This window comes from Rhamphochromis longiceps, linkage group LG14 (assembly GCF_057381845.1).
Source record: "Rhamphochromis longiceps isolate RC_006_pf linkage group LG14, R_longiceps_female_GT1.1, whole genome shotgun sequence".
Classification (NCBI taxonomy): Eukaryota; Metazoa; Chordata; class Actinopteri; order Cichliformes; family Cichlidae; genus Rhamphochromis; species Rhamphochromis longiceps.
In genome coordinates this window covers 5,660,410-5,684,096 of record NC_140570.1, presented here as the reverse complement: position 1 = coordinate 5,684,096, position 23,687 = coordinate 5,660,410, and the positions used below count along the sequence as shown (strand labels likewise).

The window sequence follows — 23,687 nt, the reverse complement described above, 5'->3', positions numbered from 1 at the left end:
ACTTGCTAAACTCCCCTTGCTGTCTTTGTTTCTTCTATTGTTTCTTACTGTGAGTTTCATTGGGATCGTTTCTCAATAGTTTCTTACTTTCTGTCCCTGTGTTTTGTGTGCATGTGTGTATGTATGACAGATGACAGCTGTTCTGTCCTGTCAGAACAATGCGAGGACCAACCCTGTCCACCAGACATGCAGTGTGTTTCAATAGAGGCCAATAGAGGGCGTTATGCATGCCAGTGTCCACAAGGCAAACTTGGAGAGTGTGCAGGTACATATGTCAGCAAAAGAGAAACAATCCAAAGTCAGCATGAAACTAAAAAATGCAAGAACAACAAGTAAAAACTAACTGTAATGTAACTCTAGAGTAATGTCTAACATTTGTTGTTGTTATTTTTGGTGCAGGACATTCATCTTTGAGTTTCTCAGGTAACAGCTACATCAAGTACAGACTCTCTGGCCAGCTGCAAACAGAGTTGAAACTGAGCCTGAGGATCAGAACACTGCAGAGCCAAGGAATTATCATGTACACACACACTGAGCCCTGCACTGTGCTTAAGGTACATTCACACATATTACTGTAGTGTTTCCACCACTGCAAAGGACATTTTATTGATAGTCATTTGTTGAAAAGTAACCCATCATGTCATATCATAGCATATCATATCATTAACAGAAGCCTAAATCTTATGCTACTGAGCTCTTGAGTCGTTAAAATAGTCTAGTCTTACTACATTTAGTAAACTCTTTTAAATTGAGTTTTCCTATGCTTATGTTTTATTTGTTCATATTATCACTTTGTTTTTGTTCAAATTGATTTAAACTAATTTTACTTTTTTGTATTAAATTCAGTTTTGTTTTTACTTAAAACTTAAAAAAGTCTGTTCATATTGTATTTTATTTTACTGAGCAGCACGCCATTCCACCTATTTAAGCTATTTTTTAATGTATGTTTGTCATGTTTACCTTAGCTGCTATAATCTTATCTGTGTTTAGAACCTGTCATGCAGTTAAGTCCAGGTCAAAGTGTTTCACAGGTGATTGACAAGCCAAATAAATAACGTGTCATAATAAGAAGATAAAAATAAACTGAAGAGAATAAATCATTAGATTAATTAATTATTTGATTAAATAAATGAAAATTTAAAACAATCTAAAAGCAGAGCAAGAGTGTAAGATAAGATACATGAAGATGGCGGTGTGCAACGTCACAGTGGCTCTACACTCTTTTTTTCCTTTTTGCATGTTTTTTTGTTAGCGCTAATTTCACTTCTGTTTTTAAGGATATATAATATGAAAACTTTGCATAAAACATCCCGCAAATATTTCAGAAGTATTCGGAAGAGAGGCGAACAGTTTAAGTCTACTGAAAACTGAAACTTTGTCTCTGTTTTAACAGAGACAGAGTGACACTGAAAACTCACTAGATCATGACTTCAGCCTCAAACACTCCCAAACAGCCATGGCAACTCATGGTATCATCACTAAACATCTGTAGCAGTTCATGGTACAAAAGGCTGCATCATGGCATTGCTTCGAAATGCAGCAGAAAGTTGTGACAGCACCACTTTGGAATGTACCCTAAACAGTCATCAATCACAAATGCCACCACAAGTTATGGCATCATCTCAAACATCTAAACATCACCCTTAAAGAGTTACAGGAGCTTGTGGCTTGACCTCTAATGGCAGGTCAATCCAACTGATGGTGTCACAACCTCAGGGGTCAGCAACCGTTAAGACCCAAAGAGCCATTTGGACCCTGTTTCCACACAAAACAGAAACACTGGGAGCCGCAAATACTTTTTGACATCTAAAATTAAGATAATACTGTATATATTGTTTTTTACTTTAATGCTTTGTGTGAAACAACTAAGGTGTGTTGCTTATGAAATCCATGAAGTGCTACAGAGAAAATTACATTTTATTTATGTAATTAAGACATTTTGAACTCTTAAAGAAATCTAACAAAAGAAAAGACACCCAGCTGAACTAAAATGATCCATGTAGCAAACAAAAACTGTTGTGAGCTGCCACCCTTATATCGCCTTTGGGCTTTTGGAGCCTTGACCTGACTTTTAAAAAATAATTGGAAAAAAAGCACTATGCTGCTAAAAAATTAAAAATAAATATTTGCAAAATCCTGCCTAAATATGTATTTTACCTGGTTAATGTGTGTGGCCGGGTGTGGTCTGCAGCACTGCTGCAGGGGAGGCGGACGCACCAGAGCAGCACCCACAATCACGACTCGCCACCTTAACGTCTGTGCTATCTATGCTGTTGTTGGTATATGTCGGGCTGTGAGCTGAAAAGCTACAGCCGGCTGTATGCGTACAGCAACAGTGTGTGAAAATTGGTCAATAAAGAGATGCTGAAAAGCATGTTCATGGAAACATCGTCGGGTCTGCCGTGATATGTTTACAATGGGGCTGTACTTTCATCTTTACGCAGGACTGTAAGCTGCCATCTGTGAGGCGTGAGCGGTGTTTGTTTTTAACATTCTCACGGTGGAGAATAGCTGCTGACAATGTGGACCCGAAGATCCATAACTGGCCTACCTGGGGTTGAAAGTCTCGATAAATGCACGGCGTTTCGGCGGGTACACCGGCTTCCGCGAGTGTGACGCTTATTTTGAGCGATGAAAAAATAATAAAATATCATTTTATTTTTATATTACAATGTCACAACAATCTTCCAATTTAGAACTACAAGTTAAAAAAATAACTAACAGAAATAAAATACACTTCAGCTAAATACTTCTAATTTATTTTCCCAAACCACGCGGAGCCGCACTATAAGGACAAAAGACCCCTGCACTACCTGTACGACTACTAGGTGCTAATACCACACTTTAGCAATTGATCCAGAGCGACAGCTAGCTCATAGGATTGCAGAACTCTCAGCAACTTTATCTCCACTGCTACTTCTCTCTATTATAAACAAAATGGTTCAACTGAGGTTACAGATTGCTACACAACTTTGAACCAGGAATGTTGCATTCTTTTAATTAGAGACCAATGCAATATCTGACTGTTAAAGACAGACTATTTTATCTTCATTTTATCCTCATGAGTTTGCAGTCAACACGACAATGTCAATGTATAGCCCAACTGATGTGAATGTTAGTATAGTTCTGATCCATCTATGAATGAAATAACCAAGCAGCAAAACATGATGGAGCAGTTTATATTATAAGTCGATATTTCAGTGATAGGGCTTTAAATTATGACTCAGAAATAAGGTGGTAAATTAAGGTCGAAATAAGAAAGCAATAATATGGAAATAGCACATTAATACCACTTAATTACCAAATTAATACCCATGTAGTAGCCAACTACCGTTGATACATATTATTGACACACAGGTATAGCTGTGTAATATTACATTGAAATTCATGTAACTGGGTAATAATTGTACCAAAATAGGAACTAATATTGTGGGGAAAAAAACATGAGTATGGGGCAAAACCAGTTAGCAATAGTATAGTTATATTTTGCTAACAATAGAGAATTTTTCTATACTGCTTTGTGGTAGTATTTTTGTAATAATAAGGTAATATTGGTTGATGCTTTAACATATTACACTATTATTATAATATAACCCTGGAATTATTTTGAAGGTAACATTGTAACTAATATGTGAATGGTGTGACCTATAACCTATAAAAACATTTGGTAGTTTCTGTGTAATAACCAGGAAACAGGACTACAAAACCTGATATTTCTTTCTAATTCCATGTTGAGAGCCTATTAAAGCAAACTTTAAGAAGTTATGAGTCATTATTACCATTAAAGATGAACAGTGGTTCATGTGTATTTGGACTAGTCAAGTCCAAACTGCAGTGGGATTGCTGCTAGTACTGGACTTGGTATGTGGCTTCCTACTAAAATTTTAGTGGTAAAGGCTACAAAACCTGAAAAAAAAAAAAAAACTGTGATCAACCATTTTAATAGGCACACAGAGGGATCATGCATTTAGCCAGCCACAGAAAACAGCCAGCCACAGATATGCCAAATAAATTTGCAAGGTATGCAGGTGTACCTAATATAGTAGCTGGGCACATGTAGTAGTAATGTGATAGCTGCACACTGACAAACTGTTCCCACAAAGTTGGGAGAATGAAATTGTTAAAAATGTCTTTGTATGCTTTGTATGAACCATTAGGTGGTCTTTTCACTGAAACGAAGTGACTGAGCCCAACCCCTTAAAAACATCCACACCACACCACAATCCCTCCCCAAACTTTACACTTGCCACAGTGCAGTCAGACAATTACGGTTCTCCGGGCAATCCAAACTCATTCATTTGATTGCCAGACAGAGAAGTGTGATTCATTACTCTAAAGAACACCTCTCCACTGTCTAGTGCAGGGGTGGGCAATCTCAGTCCTCGAGGGCCGGTGTCCCTGCAGGTTTTAGATCTCACCTTGGGTCAACACACCTGAATCACATGATTAGTTCGTTACCAGGCCTCTGGAGAACTTCAGGACATGTTGAGGAGCTAATTTAGCCATTTAAATCAGCTGTGTTGGTTCGAGGACACATGGGACACCGGCCCTTGTGGACTGAGATTGCCCACCCCTGGTCTAGTGGTTGCATCGTTAACGATTCTGTATCTGATGTAATGTTGGATGCAGCCCATGGAGATCTTGACACACTGTTCTTGAGCTAATCCGAAGGCCACAAGAAGTTTGGAGGACTGTAGAAATTGGCTCTGCAGAAAGTTTGCAAACTCTGCACGCTATTGATCCATTATTTCACAAAAATTTGTCAATTAATCTGCATACCTAGGTGCTTGGTTGTATACACCTGTGGCCATGAATGTAACTCAAACACCTGGATCTATGATTTGGATGGGTGAGTGAATACTTTGAGCAATATAGTGAATAACCATTAAACTGGAAGAGAGATAAGCATGTGATGTGAGGTAACATAAAAAATCTCAGCCAATAGCAAAGGCAGAGAAAGAGAGGAAATTATGATTAACCAATGAAATGATAACTTTCAAATGAATCAACTCTTTCATTCTCATTGGCTTGCACTTCTGTCAGCAGTGAAGTCAATGAGTTACCATGGTGATGGCCTTCAGTGTGTGTCTGTGTCTGGCATTTGGGCCCGTCTCTGTGAAGGGCTTGACACTCTTCTCACAAAGAATCTAGTAGGCTCTTAATAGTAGGTTTGCATTTTGCAACTTTGATTCCAAGTTATTATACAGAAACTGTCACCCTTGTTTAATGATAATAAGCCACTCCATTAAATATAGTGTGTTACCTTCAGTTTTACCTTCAAAAAAGAATATTCACATGTTGCATTAATCAATACTACCTTATTATTATGAGATTACTACTTCTCGTCACTATGTATACAACCCATCCAATCCACACATGCAAAGTCAAACCATAGATGTTCACAAATTTAGTTTGTGTAATAATGAGAAACTACACAGGGAAGGAGTATTGAATAGATGAAAAAAGGGAGGTGCTAAAATGCATGGAAGGTCATGACAGTAGCTGAAATCTATCAATAACTGGAAAACAATCCTGCCACTTAGTGCAAATTAATATCAGTAGCTTCAGTCCTCATTGATGGCCTATAAAAGTAGTGCCTCATTACCAAGGTTTCACACAAAGAGCATCTAATGTTGAGTAAAACCAATGAGCTCTCTTAAGACCTTTGCCACGTTATTGTTGGAAAACATACTGATGGAATTGATTACAGCAGAATTTCTAAACAAGGCCATACACTTTATAGGCCTAAACTTTAAATGAAGGGCATTTAAAGTTTGCTGAACAAAATTTAGGCAAGCCTGTGAAATACTGGGAGGATTTCACAGTCTGGTCCAATGAAACCAAAATGGCACTCTTTGAATGCCTTAATACACACTAGGCCATAATACACACAAGGTCAAAAGGCACTGCACATCAATCAAAAGCACCATATCAACATTAAAGTTTGGAGGTGTTAATATCATGTTATGGGGCTGTTTTTTAGCAAACAGTACTGGCACTCTTCAAATAATTGAAGAAAGGATGAATGGAAAAATGTATAGGGATATTCTTAATTTAAAAACATTTACTGCCATGTACCAGGATGACAATGGTAGACGCTTCAGTAAGACAATGATCCCAAACACATGGCCAAAGAAACTCAAAATTGGTTTCAGAGAAAGAAAACAAAGCTGCTAGAATGGCCCGGCCAATTATCTGGCCTGAATCCAACTGAAAATCTATGGAAAGACCTAAAGCTTGTGCTCATAGTAAGAGCGTTTAGGATTTGAAGACCATTTGTGTGGAAGGATGGACCAAAATCACACCTGAGCAATGCATGCGATTAGTTTCTCACGATACAGGAGGCATCTTGAAGCTGTCATCACCAACATCTATGTTTTTTCTTACAGTTAAATTTTTTGCAGAATGTTTTTTTTTTTATGTAACACTACATTTATGTGCTTTGATGTTTCAAAGACTGTGTGTGTGTGTGTGTGTGTGTGTGTGTGTGTGTGTGTGTGTGTGTGTGTGTGTGTGTCTCCATGCAGTTGGAGGATGGGAAGCTGTGGTTCCAGTTGGCTTGTGGCCTTGGTGGAAATGATGACAGCCCTGACATGCTGGGCATCTCGGGTCGTCGTATCAATGATGGGAGCTGGCACACAATGGCACTTGAACTGAATCGCAACTTCAGCAGCTTGGCACTTGATGACAGCTATGTTGAACGACGCCGTGGACCATCATTTGTACAGAGACTACCTACAACTATCTTCTTTGGAGCACTGGTCAGTTCATGAGTACCTAGGGTTAATAACTGCCTACAGGAGTTATTAACAGCTTTTTCATACTTCATCTCCTTTACACCAGACATGTTGACCAAGGGCAGATGGCAAACGGAAACTCATCCCTTACAATGTTAAATCACTGAACCTCGTTTACCTGTTAATGCTAGCTGTGTTTCACAGATAGTAACTGATCTGAAGACAGTAAAAACCACAGACCTCTAGCAGCTTGCTTCACAGTCAGGTCTTCCCTCTATTTACCAACAAAAATAAGTGGTTTATCCTTAAAGAACAAGCTGCTACCCTCTGAGCTTGTCATTGTTGACAGGGCATAGACATGGCCTCAGAAGAACCAACAATCAGACAACCCCCTACGAGCAAGCACTTTGGTGAGAGTGGGAAGGAAAAACTCCCTTTAAACAGGAAGAAGGCTGTAAGTCTAGCAGGATAGACACAGACATGAGTCCACTGCAGTAACCTGTCGTAAAGCTGTTACTCTACTTTGATGAGCTTTGAAAACTGAGTGAAAATGTTGAAGTAAACCATGGCTCTAGTGGTGATCAGTTAGCTATTTTACAACTGTTCGAAGGTTGGAGATTGGCCTATAATTAGCTAAGACAGCTTGGTCAAGTGATAGCTTGATATCATCTGTGAAAATCTGAGACTATTTTTTAGTAACTACATGAATGTTCAATCACTCACAATTATTTTATCTGAACTGATCACTAAGTTAAAAAGACTGAAATTTGAGATAGAAAATCTGAGTGAGTGCCATTTGGACAATAGATAACAACACATAAAACTGGCTTTTGAGTTTTCCAGCAGTGGTAGACAAGGCTAAGCGTGAGGCTTTTCAATGAATTAAAACTCTGTCTGGGTCTTTGGTTGATTAATAAACTGGATACCTTTCAATCCCCATTCTCAGCCTGTGGACTCTAACAGTTAGTTTGCTTGGGGGTCTTGATTCTAACATAACCTTAACCAGATTTCTGTAAGGCAAAGTAAATGAATTGATGATCAGTTATTAATTCATGTACTAACAGGGACTTAGAAGAGAGATGTAATGTTTAATAATCCACATTGCACTGTTTTACTCTTTGGTGAAGCTGTGCATATTATATTATTCATCCTTTGTGGTTTTTATGTTATGTTTAAATCGGTTTTTGCTGATTTTTGGTTCGTTTTTGTTGGTTTGGAAACAAAGTTTGTGGATGTGGATGTGGTTTTGGGGGGATAACAGGAAGTTGAAGCTGAAACTCTGGATAGTCACATTTGTGTGGTTTAAGAACATTGGCCAGATTTCTAGAAATGAGCATCAGGTCCAAAGTGGGATGGTCTCTCCTAACCACACCAGGTTTTTCCCAGAAGGTTTTTCAATTATCTATAATCAATACACATATAAAAACAAATTAGTATATACCTGATTTTTAGTTTTTAAATAGTTCAGGCGTTTCATCTCGTGTAATTTGGGTAATTCTTGAAAACAGGATAATTTTAAAAATAAATACATTTTATTTTTACAAGCTTTACTATGTAGGCTGACAGGAGTACCTGCAGACTATGTCAAGCATTTTAACTCAAAATTCCTAACCCTTGTTGTTCTTAGGTGCAGCCCCCAAACTCTCGTAGCCTCATGGAATTCCAGAAGGACCCCCGGGTGCTTTATGGATTCCAAGGTTGCCTGGACTCTGTAATGCTGAACAACAATGAGCTCCCATTGCAGAACAAACGTTCGCAGTATGCAGAGGTGGTGGGACTGACAGAGCTGAAACTGGGTTGCATTCTCTACCCTGATGCATGTCTGCAGCAGCCATGTCACAACGGAGCTACTTGTACAAGTCTACCTGCTGGTGGTGAGTCATAGAAAATAAATGAAACAGCACAGTCACCTCAGAAAACACAAGGCTGCAGAGGTCTTTCATGACATCTCAATCTTTCAATGAGTGTACATTGAAAGATTAAGGTATTAGTTTCCTTACTACTCTTACCCCTGGATGCATCAACCGCTGAGTGTGTGATTGCACATATAATGAAGCACTGAATGATTGTGTGTGTGTGTGTGTGTGTGTGTGTGTGTGTGTGTGTGTGTGTGTGTGTGTGTGTGTGTGTGCGCGTGTGCGTGTGTGTGTGTGTGTGTGTGTGCGTGCGCTGTAGTGTAAAAGTGCTTCTCGAAGTAGTATGACTAAAAATATAAATCCCAATCCATTTCACCAAAGCTGTGTGCATTAACCATTTTTCTTAAAACTAATCTGATAATGTTTTGATGTATAAAGTAGATAAGTCTATTTTTTTAAAGTTCATTCGAAAGGTTATGATTCTCTGAAACTATTGTGTATACATATTATATTTTCCACTATTTTGTATGCATTTGCAAGGCCTGTCTGAAGTTATTAGCAGTATTACATGGCATTTGTGCATGTGTATACTCACCTAAATTCCCAAAATGTGTGTATGTGTTTCGAAACCCAGATGAAAATTAGACTGGTATAAATCATTTACACACTACAAACTACATTACACCCATTCACACACATTCATACAGGACTTTATTTTATCTACTACACTGGGAGCTTTCTGATCAATTTATTGGTCCATTTAGTGCAAGACACATTCGCAGATTCACAAACATACTTATAAAGCTGTTTTATTCTTTCTAACACACACACACCACTCTGCCATGTATGGATTAGATGAAATAGGATTTAGTGTATTACCCCAGGACAAAAACCACAGACTTTTAGGTTAGTCTACCACCTGAGGGTAGAAGCTCCTCTTGAACCTCTCTGTTCTTGCCCGGATGGTGCAGAACCTACTGCCTGATTGCAGAAGTTGGAACATTTTATTGCTGGGGTTGAACAGGTCCTTCAATATGTGAGCTGCTCTGGACAAGCATCTCCTGGTGTAAATGTCCTGTAGGGAGGGGAGAGCAGTCCTGCAGCAACGTTATGTTGTACAGATCACTCTCTGAGGAGCTTTTATGTCCTTGACACAGCTGTTCCATACCAGGACGTGATGTTCTGTGTGAGGATTCTCTCCACAGTGCCTAGAAAGTCCTGAGGATCCCTGGAGAAACCCTGAACTTCCTCAGTTGTTGTAGGTGGTACAGGCGCTGCCAAGCCTTTTTGGACAAGACCTGAATGTGGGCAGACCATGTCAGATCTGAGGAGATGTGGACACCAAGGTACTTGAAGGACTGTACCCTCTCCACTGGAACTCCATTGATGATAATGGGCTTGTAGTCTCTGTTGTTGGAGTTGGCGCCCAACACCACTGTGTCATCAGCAAACGTCACAATGGTATTGGAGCCTTGAGTGGCCATAAAGTCTGAAGTGTAGAGGGAGTAGAGCAGTGGCGAGAGTACACACACTTGTGGCGCTCTTGTGTTGATGGTGATGCCGTCGGAGACGCACCTGCCCACCCTCACCACCTGAGTTCTGCCAGTGAGGAAGTTAAACACCCATGCACACAGACGGCTGTTGAGTCCTAGATCCCTCAGCTTTGTGAACAGTCTGCCGGGCACTATTGTGTTAAAGTGAAGTGTAATCAACAAACAGCAGTCTCACATAGTTACCCTGTTTCTTGTTCATGTGGCTAAGGGTGGTGTGCAGGAAGTCAGTGCAACTGTCCGGTAGTCATTCCGGCATGAGGGCTTGTTGTTCTTGGCCACAGGGATGATGGTTGATCTCTTGAAGCATGTTGTTTTTGCTCTGCAACAAGGGTCCCTGGTCCCGTTTAGAGTGTGTTTTCTTCCCATGTTTGCATGAGTTTTCTGCATTAACTCTGCTCACTCCCACCATTTAAGTACGTACTACATCAATGTTGCGTAGCTAGGCCCAGGATGCTTTTACCAAATTGTTTTCAACCCAAGTAGTTCACTCCCCTATGAAATCAGGGTTAATAAATATTAGATATATTTATTCAGCTTTAGGTAAGAAATATTCCACTTGGTGGTATATTTTCCTTTTTGGGAGTGGGGCTATCCCCTGGGTCTGTTTTTTCTGCATATTTGTGAAGATGTGTACAAGTCACGTCTTCTATAGTACTGGATCTACACCCCCCCCCCCCCCCCCCCCACACACACACACACACACACTTGTCCTATTTACTTGTATAATATGTGTGTATATATAAATAAATTATGTATTATTTTAAATAATCTAAGTATATAGAGGGATTAGAGGGTTTGCAATAAAATGAAAGCCAGGAGGGGAGAGTGAGGCAGAGGACCAATATACATGACTGCAGGGCAGTCTGAGCAATAATGTGGCTCCCCACCTCCATCGAAGCCAGCCCCCAGCACCTTTAATGAGTCCTGTAGTGCTCAATCTAAAAATGATATTATTTTAGGTCAAAATTGTGTGTGTGTTTGTATAGAAGTGAGTGCTGTACATTAAAAGAAGTGATCTGTTCTTAATGAAGTCTTACACTTTGTCTGTCTCCCAGGGTTCTCATGCAGTTGTAAACCCCAGTACACTGGGGGGCACTGTGAGATGGAGATAACAGCATGTGTTCCCAACCCGTGTCATAACGGCGGTGTGTGTAAGCCCATTGGCAATGCATTTCTTTGCAGCTGCAGGAGAGGCTTCAGGGGCCTGACGTAAGTCTGAGTGAAAACACACAAACCTGGCATGCACCATTCTGAACAGTTGAGTCACTCTGTACAAATGTCATTCTTACACCCTTTAGCAATGTCTCTTCATTCAGATCCTAGTGTAGCAGAGGTCTATTGCTGCTCACTGAACAGTCACATTAACAAAATAATGAAAAAAAAAAAGGTTGTTTACAAATGATCAAATCCAACAGTTATCAGACAAACATAAAACATTTAGTGCATTATCTTTCATTTGGTTATTAAGTGTAACTCTGCTCACAGCGTAGAGATTAGGGTGACCACAGATTAGAAAGTGGTCACCTGGTGTCTACAATTTAGGACAATTTTGTTTTTGGAAAATTTCAAAGTTTGGAAAGTTGTTCAAATACTATATCTTTGAGAACTGATGAGTCTGTAGTTTTCAAAGCAATTTTTTTTCCTACATAAATGTTTCCCTTTTCATATATTTTAATTATAGGTGAAATGACTCTTCTTTTTTTTTCTTTCTCTTTTTAACACATTCTTCTCTCTGATTTTATTAGAAGATAAATGACACTATAATATGTTGATGGTTACAAACATCAGAGAAAGGTATTAATGTGAGGCTACATATGGATACATACTTGTGCAGTTTTTTCTTTATTGACAGGCTTTTCACACTGGTCTCTTCCATTCTATTTCCATCCTTTTATCCTGCAGTTGTGAGGAAGATGTGAACGAATGTGACCGCAGGAATCCAGAGGGGGAGTGTGAGAATGGTGGCACCTGCATTAACACTCACGGCTCCTTCTACTGTAACTGCACGGCAGGCTTTGTGGGTCAGCGCTGTGGCCTGAGGCCTGTTGTTGTCCCCGACATGCAGGCTGGTCATGCTGTGGTTGGTAGGGAGGAGCTTATTGGCATTGCTGTCGTACTTTTTGTCATCATCACCCTCATCATCCTCTTCATTGCATTCCGCAAGAAGGTCTTCCAGAAAAACTACTCGCGGAACAATCTATCTCTGGTGCAGGACCCAGCCACTGCAGCACTCCTTAACAAGGCCAATGGTGTTCAGTTTAAGACCTTACACTGCACCTCAGGAGACCCTCTCAACCTGTACTCAGAGCCAGGTATGGAGTCTGCCATGTTGGGAGGGGGTGGGATGATGGGACCTCCACAGGTCCCTGTGAGACCCATGGCATACACGCCCTGTTTCCAAGGAGACCCACGTTCCACGCTAGAGAAGATGGCAGATGGACGCAGTGTGGAACATACAGAGATGAGTACCTTTCACCCTGAGTCACCAAGGATCCTTTCAGGAACCACTAGGAGAGGGGTGGTGGTGTGCAGCGTAGCCCCCAACCTTCCACCAGTCTCACCATGTCGCTCAGACTGTGACTCCATATGCAAGAGCCCATGGGATAATGATGAGTGTGAGTGAATTTTATACAATTTGTCTCCTAGTTAGAATAAGTCACTCTTGGTTTACTGAGGCATTGCAGTGTTTACTATGCAGGTTTATTCATGAATTATAGAAGCTTTGTACTAACATTAAATTGTATTTTGCTGCTCAGTCAACAATCCCAGATGTTTGTTTTTTTTAATGCAGGCTGTAGGACAGGTACACTATCAGTTACAACTGGAGCCACTGAAGGCACTACCTAAATATGATGTCTTGATAAATGTTTTTGCATAACATACACAGAGTTGTGCTTGCTTTACAATCTTCCCTTACCCCCTGACTTTTTCCTACAGGTAAGGTGGGCGACATGGCAGAAGAAGTAACATGTTTCTCAGGAAGCAACAAAGGCAGTAACTCAGAGGTCCAGTCACTGAGCTCCTTTCAGTCTGATTCTTGTGATGACAATGGTAAGACACACCCATTAGAAAAGTGCTTCATGATTCTTTGAATACTCTAGTTTGCTTTTGTTTAACTTTTGGTTGCAACAGGAGTTGCTTTCTTCTTTTTATTCGTTTTGCTCACCATTATCCATGCAAAACCAGCCCGTCACATTTGGGTTTCACCTGTGGGACAAAATGCTTTTGAAATATTTGTGAATATTCTTATACGAAACAAATAAAACCAATAATAATCAGATAAAAATACCGAAAGACACTGTCAGCGTGGGTAGCAGTGGATAGAGAGGGCAATGATGGGTATATGTCAGAGTACAAGACAGGAGATGAGAGGAGAATGAAAAAAAAGGATAATATTTTGTCACTGAAACTTAAACCGTCATCTGCATTGTCCCATAAAATGAAAATGTAATATGTCTTTTTTTATATGGCTGTTCATTGTTTCTTTCAAACGAGAATGTTTCCAAGTATACAGAATTTTAAATGGGAGGTGACATCGTATGGTGACCCGCTGCTGAGTGTAGGAATTCGTGGGATAGATATTCCAAGATATAAAAAGTGGTGAGACAGATCATTCACAGACAAGCTAAGGCGTTTTGGTGGCTTTCCAAACTTTTATTGGTAGTTGTGGCTTTTGTGAAGGAGTTGTGTATTTTGCTTTTGTGTTGTTGTTTTTTTGGTTTGTTTTTTTACAGACAGATTCCTCTGAGTAAATTTTTAATTTTACTTCACAGAATGGTAATTCTTCAGAAATGCTAGTTACATTGTTTAAAATCATCAGTTAATTAACTGGAATTTTTTTCCCCAGTTGTACAAATTATTTTGCCATTTTCTTTCCTGTGCTTGCCAAAGACAGGTGTTAACACACCTGCTCTTTATCTGGCAAAACTGGCAAGAAGCAGAAGAATGTTAGTTTTATAATGTCTTGTTCCCACATGACTTTCTTTGCTTTTATAAATTTTCTTTGTCTGGCAGTGTGTCTTTTTCTTCCCAACATTAAAACAGCAGGTAATCAGGTGAGGTAGTCCTCTGCAGAGATCAGAGAAAGTAGTGGGCAGCCATAATTAATTACTCGGTCATGAGGACACACTTGACCGACAACAGGATGAGCATTTTCAAATCTGAATGCCTATATTTCAGATATATGTTATATATCTGCTCCTTTTCTCTCTCTGCAAGCCTCCATAGTGACCGTCATTCGACTGGTAAATGATGCAGTCGACACAATCGAAAGTGAAGGTACCATGTCTTATCAACTTTGTGTCTCTACTCTCACTCTCCCATTCTTTGCTAATTTCAATCTTGTAAGTGACGTATTTCACTAAAAGAGGTGTCTTAAGCTCTAAGTTGAATGTCCTCTTGCTATGTGGAGCATACTTTATCTTTCATTAACAGACACTCCTACCTACTGTAATTAGATCAGTTTATTGAGTTTATTGTGACTTATTAAGCTGAAGGTTGTCAGGGTTTCATTCCAACTGGTCAGCAGTAGATGACTGCACTAATGGGATACTAGTCCCTACTGCACTATTTTATAGCAAGTTAATCAGGATAGAATTAAATTCCTGCATATAGCTGCCCTTAAATGGCACAGTGCTGGCCATTAACTTTTGTGTCTTGTTGTTTTCTGCATCTGACAGTGTCAGATATGGACCAAGGTCAAACCTTCAATAGAGGTGACTTCCAGCCCACCGACCCCCACCTTTCTTTTACCACACCCTGTCTCTTCATCTTTTCATTTATCTACCTGCAGCAAGTAGACAAAATAAAATGTTCTCAATAAAATCAGCTTAAATAGCATTGTATCAAAACTGGCATGGTATGGGTCATATTAGAATACATGCAATTTACCAGCATATCAGCAAATATATGAACGATATAAGTCTTGCATTAACACAAATCTTGTGGGAGTGGTCAGTTTTGACATTGCCACAGGGAGGAGCGGCCAGCTAAAGGTAGACAGTGGGTCCTAAGATTGTTGGCAAGATGGAGAGTGATGTTGATAATAAAATTAAGGCTGGATATTTTGAAACTAACAAAAAGAGTGGATAATCAGATATATGGAAGAGTTTTAAAATTGCTTAAAAGAAAAACAGGCACAAATCTAGCACTTCCTGTGCCAGAGACAAAACAGCAGTATTCTAGTACACATTGAATCAAGCAAGAGACACAGACAGTCTAAGTAAGAATGATGTGGCGGTTTGTAGTTTGTGGCTCAACTACAGGGGGCTGGTGGAGGAGTGGGTTTAGAATGTGGTGTCAGGGGAGGCTGACCAACACAGCTGATCTCCATCGTCATGCTTCCCCTATTTGAGTAGGATGCTGGGACCACACGAGAAAGCTGTGTGGTGTGTGCTAAAGTAACAGCACCTGCTATTTGGAACCCAACTAACAGGTGTACATTGCAAGTACACCTTGCCATGCATTCTGGGATGCGGTAGGTCGCCATAGATGTGCGAAGTTCAGTATGGGCTAGCAGCTACCTGTGAAGTGAAGATAAATGTTTCCAATAGTGTGAAATACAGCACCTTCTTTCTGTACTTTGATTGTTCCTGCCCTCAGATACATCTGGCTGCCTAAATGTTCGCACATGATTTGTATTATTGCAGTATTGTGATATTTGCACACTTGTTTCATAGATTGGGTTTTTAACTAATTTGTGGCTTCAGTTTATATCTGTATTTGTGATTCAAAACTGAGATATTTATATTTATTTATTGTGTTCTTGTTCTACTAAAATAAGTTCAGTGGTATATCAATAAATTAATTGGTGTGGGGGGGAGTTCAGGATAAAAGCAGCTGGAGTAGGCAGTAATGGTCAGAAATTTAACTGGAGTGATATTTAAAACAAATTAAATACTTCAGTGCAGGTTTTTTTATATATGGGTGGGAATTTAACACGTTAATTGCGATTAATTAATTTGAAAAAAATAAAATGTTAAAAAAATAATGCATTTAATCGCACTTTGCATTCCAAGCAAAGGGGGGCTTTTGTCAATTTCCTGGTATACCGATTACACTGATGCACACATCAGAGCTACAAAAATGGAAGAATCAGAAGAAAGTGCGTTGGTAGGACTGGTCAGAGGCACATTTCTTTTCAAAAGACTACCCGAGGGAAGCCTTGATAAAAGCATGTTTTTGTGCAAACTGTGCAAAAAGGAGTTTGCATACCACTGAAGCACTTACAGCGAGCGCAGAAACTGTCAGAACTGTTAGCACTAGGAGTCCCAGTGACTGGCTTCAGGACTAAAATTAGTAAGTCAACATCGGACAAACTTACAAATTCTCTTGCAAAATGGATTGCTCTGGACTGTTCCTGGCCCAGTGCATCATTGCCTACCTGATGTTTTTGTTCCAAGGTCGTTGGACTCCTCTCGTTTGTTTTCGTCAGGCACGATACTCATGCACCTCCATTGCGTCCATGGGCTCCACTCACAGCCAGTGTTCAGTTGTGTTGTGATGAAGGATAAACCAGGAGTGAGAATCGAGAGCTCTTGTGTCGTCTTTGCCTCCACAGTCTCACTGGGCTAACCAGGTAGACACAGGGCCCATGGCAATATTACTCTGTTTGTGCTGCGGGACCAGATCCTTGGGGTGGACCAATTTTTCTCTCACTGAAAATGCTATGTCAAGATGAACAGAATCAATTTTGGGGGGATTGTCTTAGCTGGATGATTTAGCATGCATCAATTAGATTTTGGATTGATTCTATTTCTTGCATTTTGGAAAATGAAGTTTCACACGCTATTAATGCTCTTATTTTTTATTTATCTATTTACTGCATAACAACATAGATTTTGATGATTGGATTTGTCATAAAAATGCTTTGTGGCAGGCAGAGCAGGGCCCAAATGCAGGACTTTGAAGACAGGGAATGAACATAAAATTAGCTTTATTGCTTTATTTCTTTGTGTGACAATAACTAGAACTAATATGGTCAGAGTGATATAAAGATGAAGCAAGATTAATTTCTTAGCTTGCTAACTAATTAACCCTGTAATGGCTGTGACGGGCTGTTCTGTGTTTTACCCTCCAAAAGTTGGACGTACTATAGTGACGTCGCCCGTTGGTTTCTGAAGTTCAGTTTGAATCCTGTAAAAGTGTTTCCACCATTGCCCTTGTTGTGGAAATTTTAACAATAACCTGCAACACACCCAGTGAGCTTCATTTGAAGCAGGTTTAATAAACACATTGCGTTCTTTGTCTGTGTCTGTATATAAGATGTAAGGGCGGTGGCCACAATTCAAAGATGATCCTAGTGTTTCACTGGGATGCTCTCTCCACATTGCAATGTGTTTATTAAACCTGCTTCAAATGAAGCTCACTTATATGTTGGCCCCTCTCAGGGGGGCTATACCTTCTCCCTCACAGAGAGAATTATGACCTTGTTTTCTGCTTGGCCATCGCCTAAGGATTTACATCCCTGAAAAGGAGAAGGAGTCCCACTATCTGTCTAACGTCTCCCATTACAATGGCCTCGCTGTGTTAACATTCCACATGCATGCAAACTGGTGACAGGAGTGCTCTTACTATAGTAAAGTGAGAAAGTGATATTACTAAACTAATGTGATATGATTAAATATGTGATTAATACATGAGAAAAGAAATCTGCCTCCACACCGTCTTGGTAAGAAGGGATGAGTCTGACTGTAAAACTGGTTGCTCACTGGCTAAGACGCTATCACTGCAAGGTTGTTAGCCAATGAGTCAGAAAGGATGTACATGAATAGTCATCTTGTTTGAATCATGGCATGACCAAGATTTACAAAATAGATTTAAGTTTTTGTTTTTGAATTTATGCAGAATGAATTTTTTTGTGTGAGTGGTCATTGAACACATTCTCCTCTGAATTAGTAATATTTACTTAAGACTGTCTTTTGGCAGTACTCTGCGATACTCCAACTTTTTTTCTTGATCAATACCTAGTAACGTTTCTCTGTTGGTAAAGTACCAACTGAGTTTGAATACTTTTAACTTATAAAGGCAGCAAATGTGGGGGAGAGCAGTGTGTCTGATGAATCACCATGAATTTAAAAATTCTGAACACATTTTAATGACCACTAAATCCCTGGAATTTTTATTTTCCACAACAACTGATGAACACAGCAAAACCCACCTTTCAGCCTTTTGTCTATATTAAAACTGGGTTTTTTGGAAACCTAGTTTTTATATGTATGTAAATGTGTCTGTCTCAAAAGCATTTGGGTTAGCCTCTGTTTTTTAAATATGCTGTAGGCTATAAATAAAATACATGCAACAGTCAACACAAAAAGGTTCAGACATTTTTCATAGTGCATATTTGAGGTGTATTTTTTCATTTACAACAAATATTTTTTTACACAATTAAGTGAGCTACATACTCATACAGGATACACCTTTGCAGTCTTCTCTCTCCTCTGTCTTCCAGATACATTTTATTATTTCTAAAAGGTGGACTGAGATTGATTTCCAGGTCACAGGAGGAGTATGGAAGACAGAAGAGATGAGAATGCACAAAAACAACAGTAGTGAGAAAAAACGGTTTCCTTTTGTTTTTATCTGATTGTCAGTTTGCATATTCCTTTTGTTGTTTCACCTTTTTGAATTCTGGAATTCTTTTAATTTTTGGATCAGCCAATAAAACATTTTTTTATCGTTCACTTTGCCTGCCTCAGCACTTCTCCATTTGGGAATAACAAGAATAACACTTCTCTCCAGTGTTATGCTTGACTGCCCTTTTCGAAACAGTTTCCAGTGACAACTTTATATACCATCAGCACATTTGTGGAGGAACATTGACATAAAAGAAGCTTTCCCAATAGTTATTTTTATGGTGTATCTATCAGGTGTATAGTCAGGGACAGACCTCATAAATGGTCTGCATTAAAATTAAAAACGAAATCAGAAACAAATGGTTCTTACTGAAATTATTTTGTCTACCTGCTGTATCTTTGTACCCCTATAGCCCTATAGTTTGTCAGTGGTAAATTCCTCATCTCCTTCTCTGGTCAAAGCTTTGTATAGATAAGTTATTCCACAGCTTGTCTTGTGCTGCGCTAAATAGGCCACGGTGGTGACCACTCTACTTTCCACCCTACTGTGCCAGTTCTTGTGTTATTAAGTTTTCCCATTAAGTTTTGTTTGTATTCTGTTTTTATGCATGGAAATCTTTTTTTGTGTTTCACTGGCATTTTTAAACTCATTTTAAATGAAATCTGAATTCAGTTTTCAGAGTCATTAGTCAATTATTCGTTCAGTAAGCCAAACTTAAGTGATAAGAATGAATATTTATGCTATGCCAGAGGACTACAGATACCATGGGAAAGCGTATTCAAGACGATGTATTGAAGTGAGACAGGAAGTTTCTCTTAATCCAAAGAAATTCCATTCCATTAAAACAATTAACCAGTCTAGGTAAGTATATGTCTTGCTGTGATTTCAGGTATGAAAGCTGACCTTAAGATCAAACAATCCACTGGACATACATAGTAAATGGAAGTGTATGCCATGGAAATTGTGACAGTGGTTGGACAAGCAAATATTTAGTCCTTTTTGAAACACCGTAACATAATTTAAATTTGTTTTTATTTTAAGAGCCAGTTCACACAAAGCCTACATTATAGAAAAACCCAGTGATCCCCAGTGGACAAGACAGCTATTTGACCAGTTCTGACCTTTCTGACCTTGCCACTGACTGACAGGAAAGCAAAGAACAAGCACAGAGAAAGAATAGAAACAACATAATAATAAGCATGTGGTAGATTGGTGGGGCAAGTAAATGCTTATTAGAAACGTGCAGCTTAAGAGCTGGAATAGGGCTTAATACTTTTGGGAAGAGAGAGCACCAGGTTAATGACATACTGTAGTGGCAAATAATCTTTTTTTAGTAATTTATTCTACAAATCTGCCCCATAAATCATAATTAGAGCTACTTGTCTACTAACTAATAGTTTGATTCAGCTCAATCTTCAGCTCCTCCATGTAAACGTTTCCTTGGGCAAGATACCGAACCCCAATTCCATCCATCAGAATGTGTGTATGTTTGTGTTTGTCCAAATGTGTACTGAAAATCCCCCAAACTAAAACGATTTCCATGGAATATACTTAGTCTCATTATAGATGGATAGAGAGAGAGAAGGAGATTTTTAAATGACTTCCTTGCAGATAATTTACAAGATATTTTATAATGCTCTAACTGAACTGAATGGATTTCTACTGTTTTGTTTTTGTTATTATTGTTTGTTTTGTCATTTTATTTATTTCTTTGGGGGAAGGACTGCATGGCTTGTATGCTGCCAATTCTTCAAGAAGTTGAGCATGCTGTCACATTTGTAACACCAATCTGCAAAGTGCATGCCACACCTAACAGGTTTTTTGTATAGACTGTCTTGTCCTATTCCTGAATTTCAACACTTCCATGTAGTGTTGATGTTACCACGCCCATCTGGGGCTTACTGAAGGCATGTTTCCATGCTCCAATTCCACATTGGAGTGTTTGCTCTTAAATGAATTTTTATCATTTTTACAGTTCAGATTATTGCTAACCATTTCCCCTTCTACCGTCTAGCATATCACTGGGATACATCAGACTGGATGCCAAGCCCGAGGCTCTCAGACATTGAAGAGGTGCCAGGCTACGAGGCAAGTCATGGAAACGAAGTAGCAGGCTCGACCCCTTGCCTTAGCGAAAGTACTCGAGAACTGGAGTCAGATTACTATCTAGGGGGCTATGACATCGACAGTGACTATCTCCCTCCCCACGAAGAAGAGTTCCTTAATCAAGACCAACTGCCACCTCCACTGCCCACAGGTGAGGATTATACTGAGCCCTATGCACCATTTTCTACCAATACACCACTTTCCAAGGAGAGCACACTGAGCACAAGGCATCAGCATGCCAGACCATATTTCCACCCTAGCCAGTACCTACCTCCCCATCAAATACCCACTGGGGAGGCGCCAAATGAAGTTTTTAGCTCTTCAGTGAGTGGGCGAACACCAGGAAATGGGGACACTGATGACTCTGTGTCCCGAAGTATCCGACTGTCCGTTGGTGCATCATCAGCCTCAGACATGTCAACCCCCTGTGGGCTGGATGACTCTGAACATGGCAGTGACTTTGACAGTATGGATGAGCTTCATCGAGGGGTGACCATCATCACGGACTCACAGCAACAGACTGAGGTGTGATTAGCTATACAGCACAAGAGTACCAACCAGTGGGAGCATAGCAGTTGTGCAGATAGAAGATGCAAAGGATTCTGTTATGACTGGGCAAGGTAAACTTCTTCAGCAGTACTAGGTACTGCTACAACTATATACATTAACAGTAATTTTTAAAAAAAAAAATCACCATTTCACCTCACTGAACTGTGACCAACAGAATAACAATATTAACTGGATTGTCAGTTCTAACCCCACTGTGTAGACCAGTTAGGAATGATTTTCCTACTGTAATAGGAATTTACTTGGAATATGAAAAGAATGGGATAGAGAATGTGAACATGAAAGAATGATTATGGACGTGGTAGACAGATTTAAAACAAACAAAACTAAAGGGACAATGATTTAAGTGACACATTTGTATGTTTTTTTTGGTCCTTCGCAGAAGCCCATCGGACAATTTTTTTTCTATTTAAAACAATAAAATAAAATTTAAAAAAATGTACATTTTCCTCCATGCTTTGTAAACTTTGTAGTGTGCTGAACTGTACAGACTGTAAAGTATTTTGACCTCACTGGTGAAAAGTATGAAAACATACTTTAAAAGCCATTTTTGTTTCAATGTAAAATGTGCCCATCCACACCTCACCTGTATGCTCCCTGCTCCAAATCTTTAAAAGACAATTACATTTCAAACTTTCTCTTTCCTTAGCTTGAAAATTAAATTTTTCATGATTTTTTTTTTTTAAATTCTGTTGTGTGGATGCCAAAAGCTGCTGTAGTTGTTAATGTATGATAAAATCTATTATAATAAATTGTACTAAAAATTGATATTGAAATGTTATGCATACATAAGATAAAGAATTTATGTTCAATTTTTAAATAGAATGGGTATCCTGGGATTGATATTTAATTTTCACCCAGTATTGTTTTATTATAAGGATAACATGCTTACCACCTTCACTGACTATTGTGCTCTGTTCATAGTTATGGTCATCTTGTGTTTTATAATTTCATTAGTTTTATACACATTTATATAACCTCTGCCTTCGGTTCCCTCAAGTACTTTCAGGTCAGTTCAATTTTGAGGTACTCATACATTTAATTGAGAAATGGAGGAGAATATGTTCCTACATCTTTAGAACTGGTTTGGATCAAAGGTGCTGAGAAAAAATATTCCACGCACCTCTGCTTTCTTTAATTTTGTGTGAAACACATTCTAAATTCTATCCTCATGCTAAGATGTACATTCAGATTAAATATAAAATAAAACAAATGCAACCTGAGTAAACACAAAATATAAACTTTTGACTTTTAACCTCATCAAATATCTTAAAGAAATTAAATTTTGCACAATTATTTTTTTCGTTTTTTTTTTTTTGGTTTTTTTTTAAACTGTGAACATATCTTGATGATATCTTATGGGGTTTTTTTGTTGTTGTTGTTTGTTTAGGTTTTTTTGTACAACTATTTTGGGGCCGCAATGTTAATGGTATAGGCAAAAATTGGTCTTTGTTATGAAAATAGTTCTCACATCCATAATGTGTCCTACAAATCCTTTAATATTTTACCAGGATGCCCTCGTGTGTGGAGGATTAGTCGTCTTCTACATTTGAAGTGTAGCTACAGTCTAGTCTCTGAGTCTGTATCTGGGCCATCCCAGTGCATTTTATAATGCTTCTCAGACAAATAAATTTTCTTACTCATCTCTTTTAGAATCCCAAGTCTGGTTCTGATGAAACCCTGTGTTTCTGAAAGTGGTCTGTGTAGGTGATTGAACATAGGTGGCAGTAATTGGTTATGAATGTGTCTACTTCTACAGCATCCAATCAATGCAAATACAAAAAAGCAATCAGTGTTTTTTAGTCATAACTGAAGGCTAAATACTGCTTCACATAGGGTCAATTGGTAGGTTTTACATTACATAATTGCTGCCGCACATACAAATGTCATTCCAGTTTACTTGTCTTACTCAGGTTTTCTTGCTAGAATTTTTTCAAGATGTAGCACAACAGAACCAAGCAACCAAAACAGAACCAAGAAGGGAGTCAAGACTATCATGCAACACTAGTTTGATTCATTCACTATAAAGGTAGGTCACATTTAGGGATGGGTATCGTTTAGGTTTTATCCGATACCGGTGCCAAATCGGTACTTTTGAAACGGTGCCGGTGCTTAAACGGTGCTCGAACCGGTGCTTAAAGAATGGAGAACACAAACTTTGTCCAAAAACCTCTCATGTTCAGCTGGGGTTTTTTTGTAAAAATATAACAATGTTAGCCTTTTCTGCAGCTATGTGGCATGGTATCACTCTTGGCTGGAAGCAGTGCTTAATCAATGGAAAAAACACAAACTTT

The 23,687-nt window shown here is 39.0% G+C and overlaps 1 protein-coding gene across 6 annotated transcripts in view; it reads left to right on the top strand.

The window, feature by feature from the left end:
- fat3a (FAT atypical cadherin 3a) overlaps positions 1 to 22,161 on the top strand; it is a 180,488-nt gene extending 158,327 nt beyond the window's left edge. For 3 of the 6 annotated variants that reach the window (XM_085379829.1, XM_085379827.1, XM_085379825.1), the window contains 10 exons: positions 131 to 265; positions 400 to 554; positions 6,528 to 6,761; positions 8,365 to 8,611; positions 11,202 to 11,355; positions 12,049 to 12,761; positions 13,084 to 13,197; positions 14,365 to 14,424; positions 14,826 to 14,861; positions 20,735 to 22,161. In XM_085379829.1, the coding sequence (XP_085235955.1) occupies positions 131 to 265; positions 400 to 554; positions 6,528 to 6,761; positions 8,365 to 8,611; positions 11,202 to 11,355; positions 12,049 to 12,761; positions 13,084 to 13,197; positions 14,365 to 14,424; positions 14,826 to 14,861; positions 20,735 to 21,357 (2,471 nt within the window). In that variant the 3' untranslated portion in view covers positions 21,358 to 22,161. The remainder of the gene's footprint in view (positions 1 to 130; positions 266 to 399; positions 555 to 6,527; positions 6,762 to 8,364; positions 8,612 to 11,201; positions 11,356 to 12,048; positions 12,762 to 13,083; positions 13,198 to 14,364; positions 14,425 to 14,825; positions 14,862 to 20,734) is intronic. The other 3 variants (XM_085379830.1, XM_085379828.1, XM_085379826.1) reach the window with 2 other exon arrangements.
- The last annotated feature ends 1,526 nt before the right edge of the window (positions 22,162 to 23,687 follow it).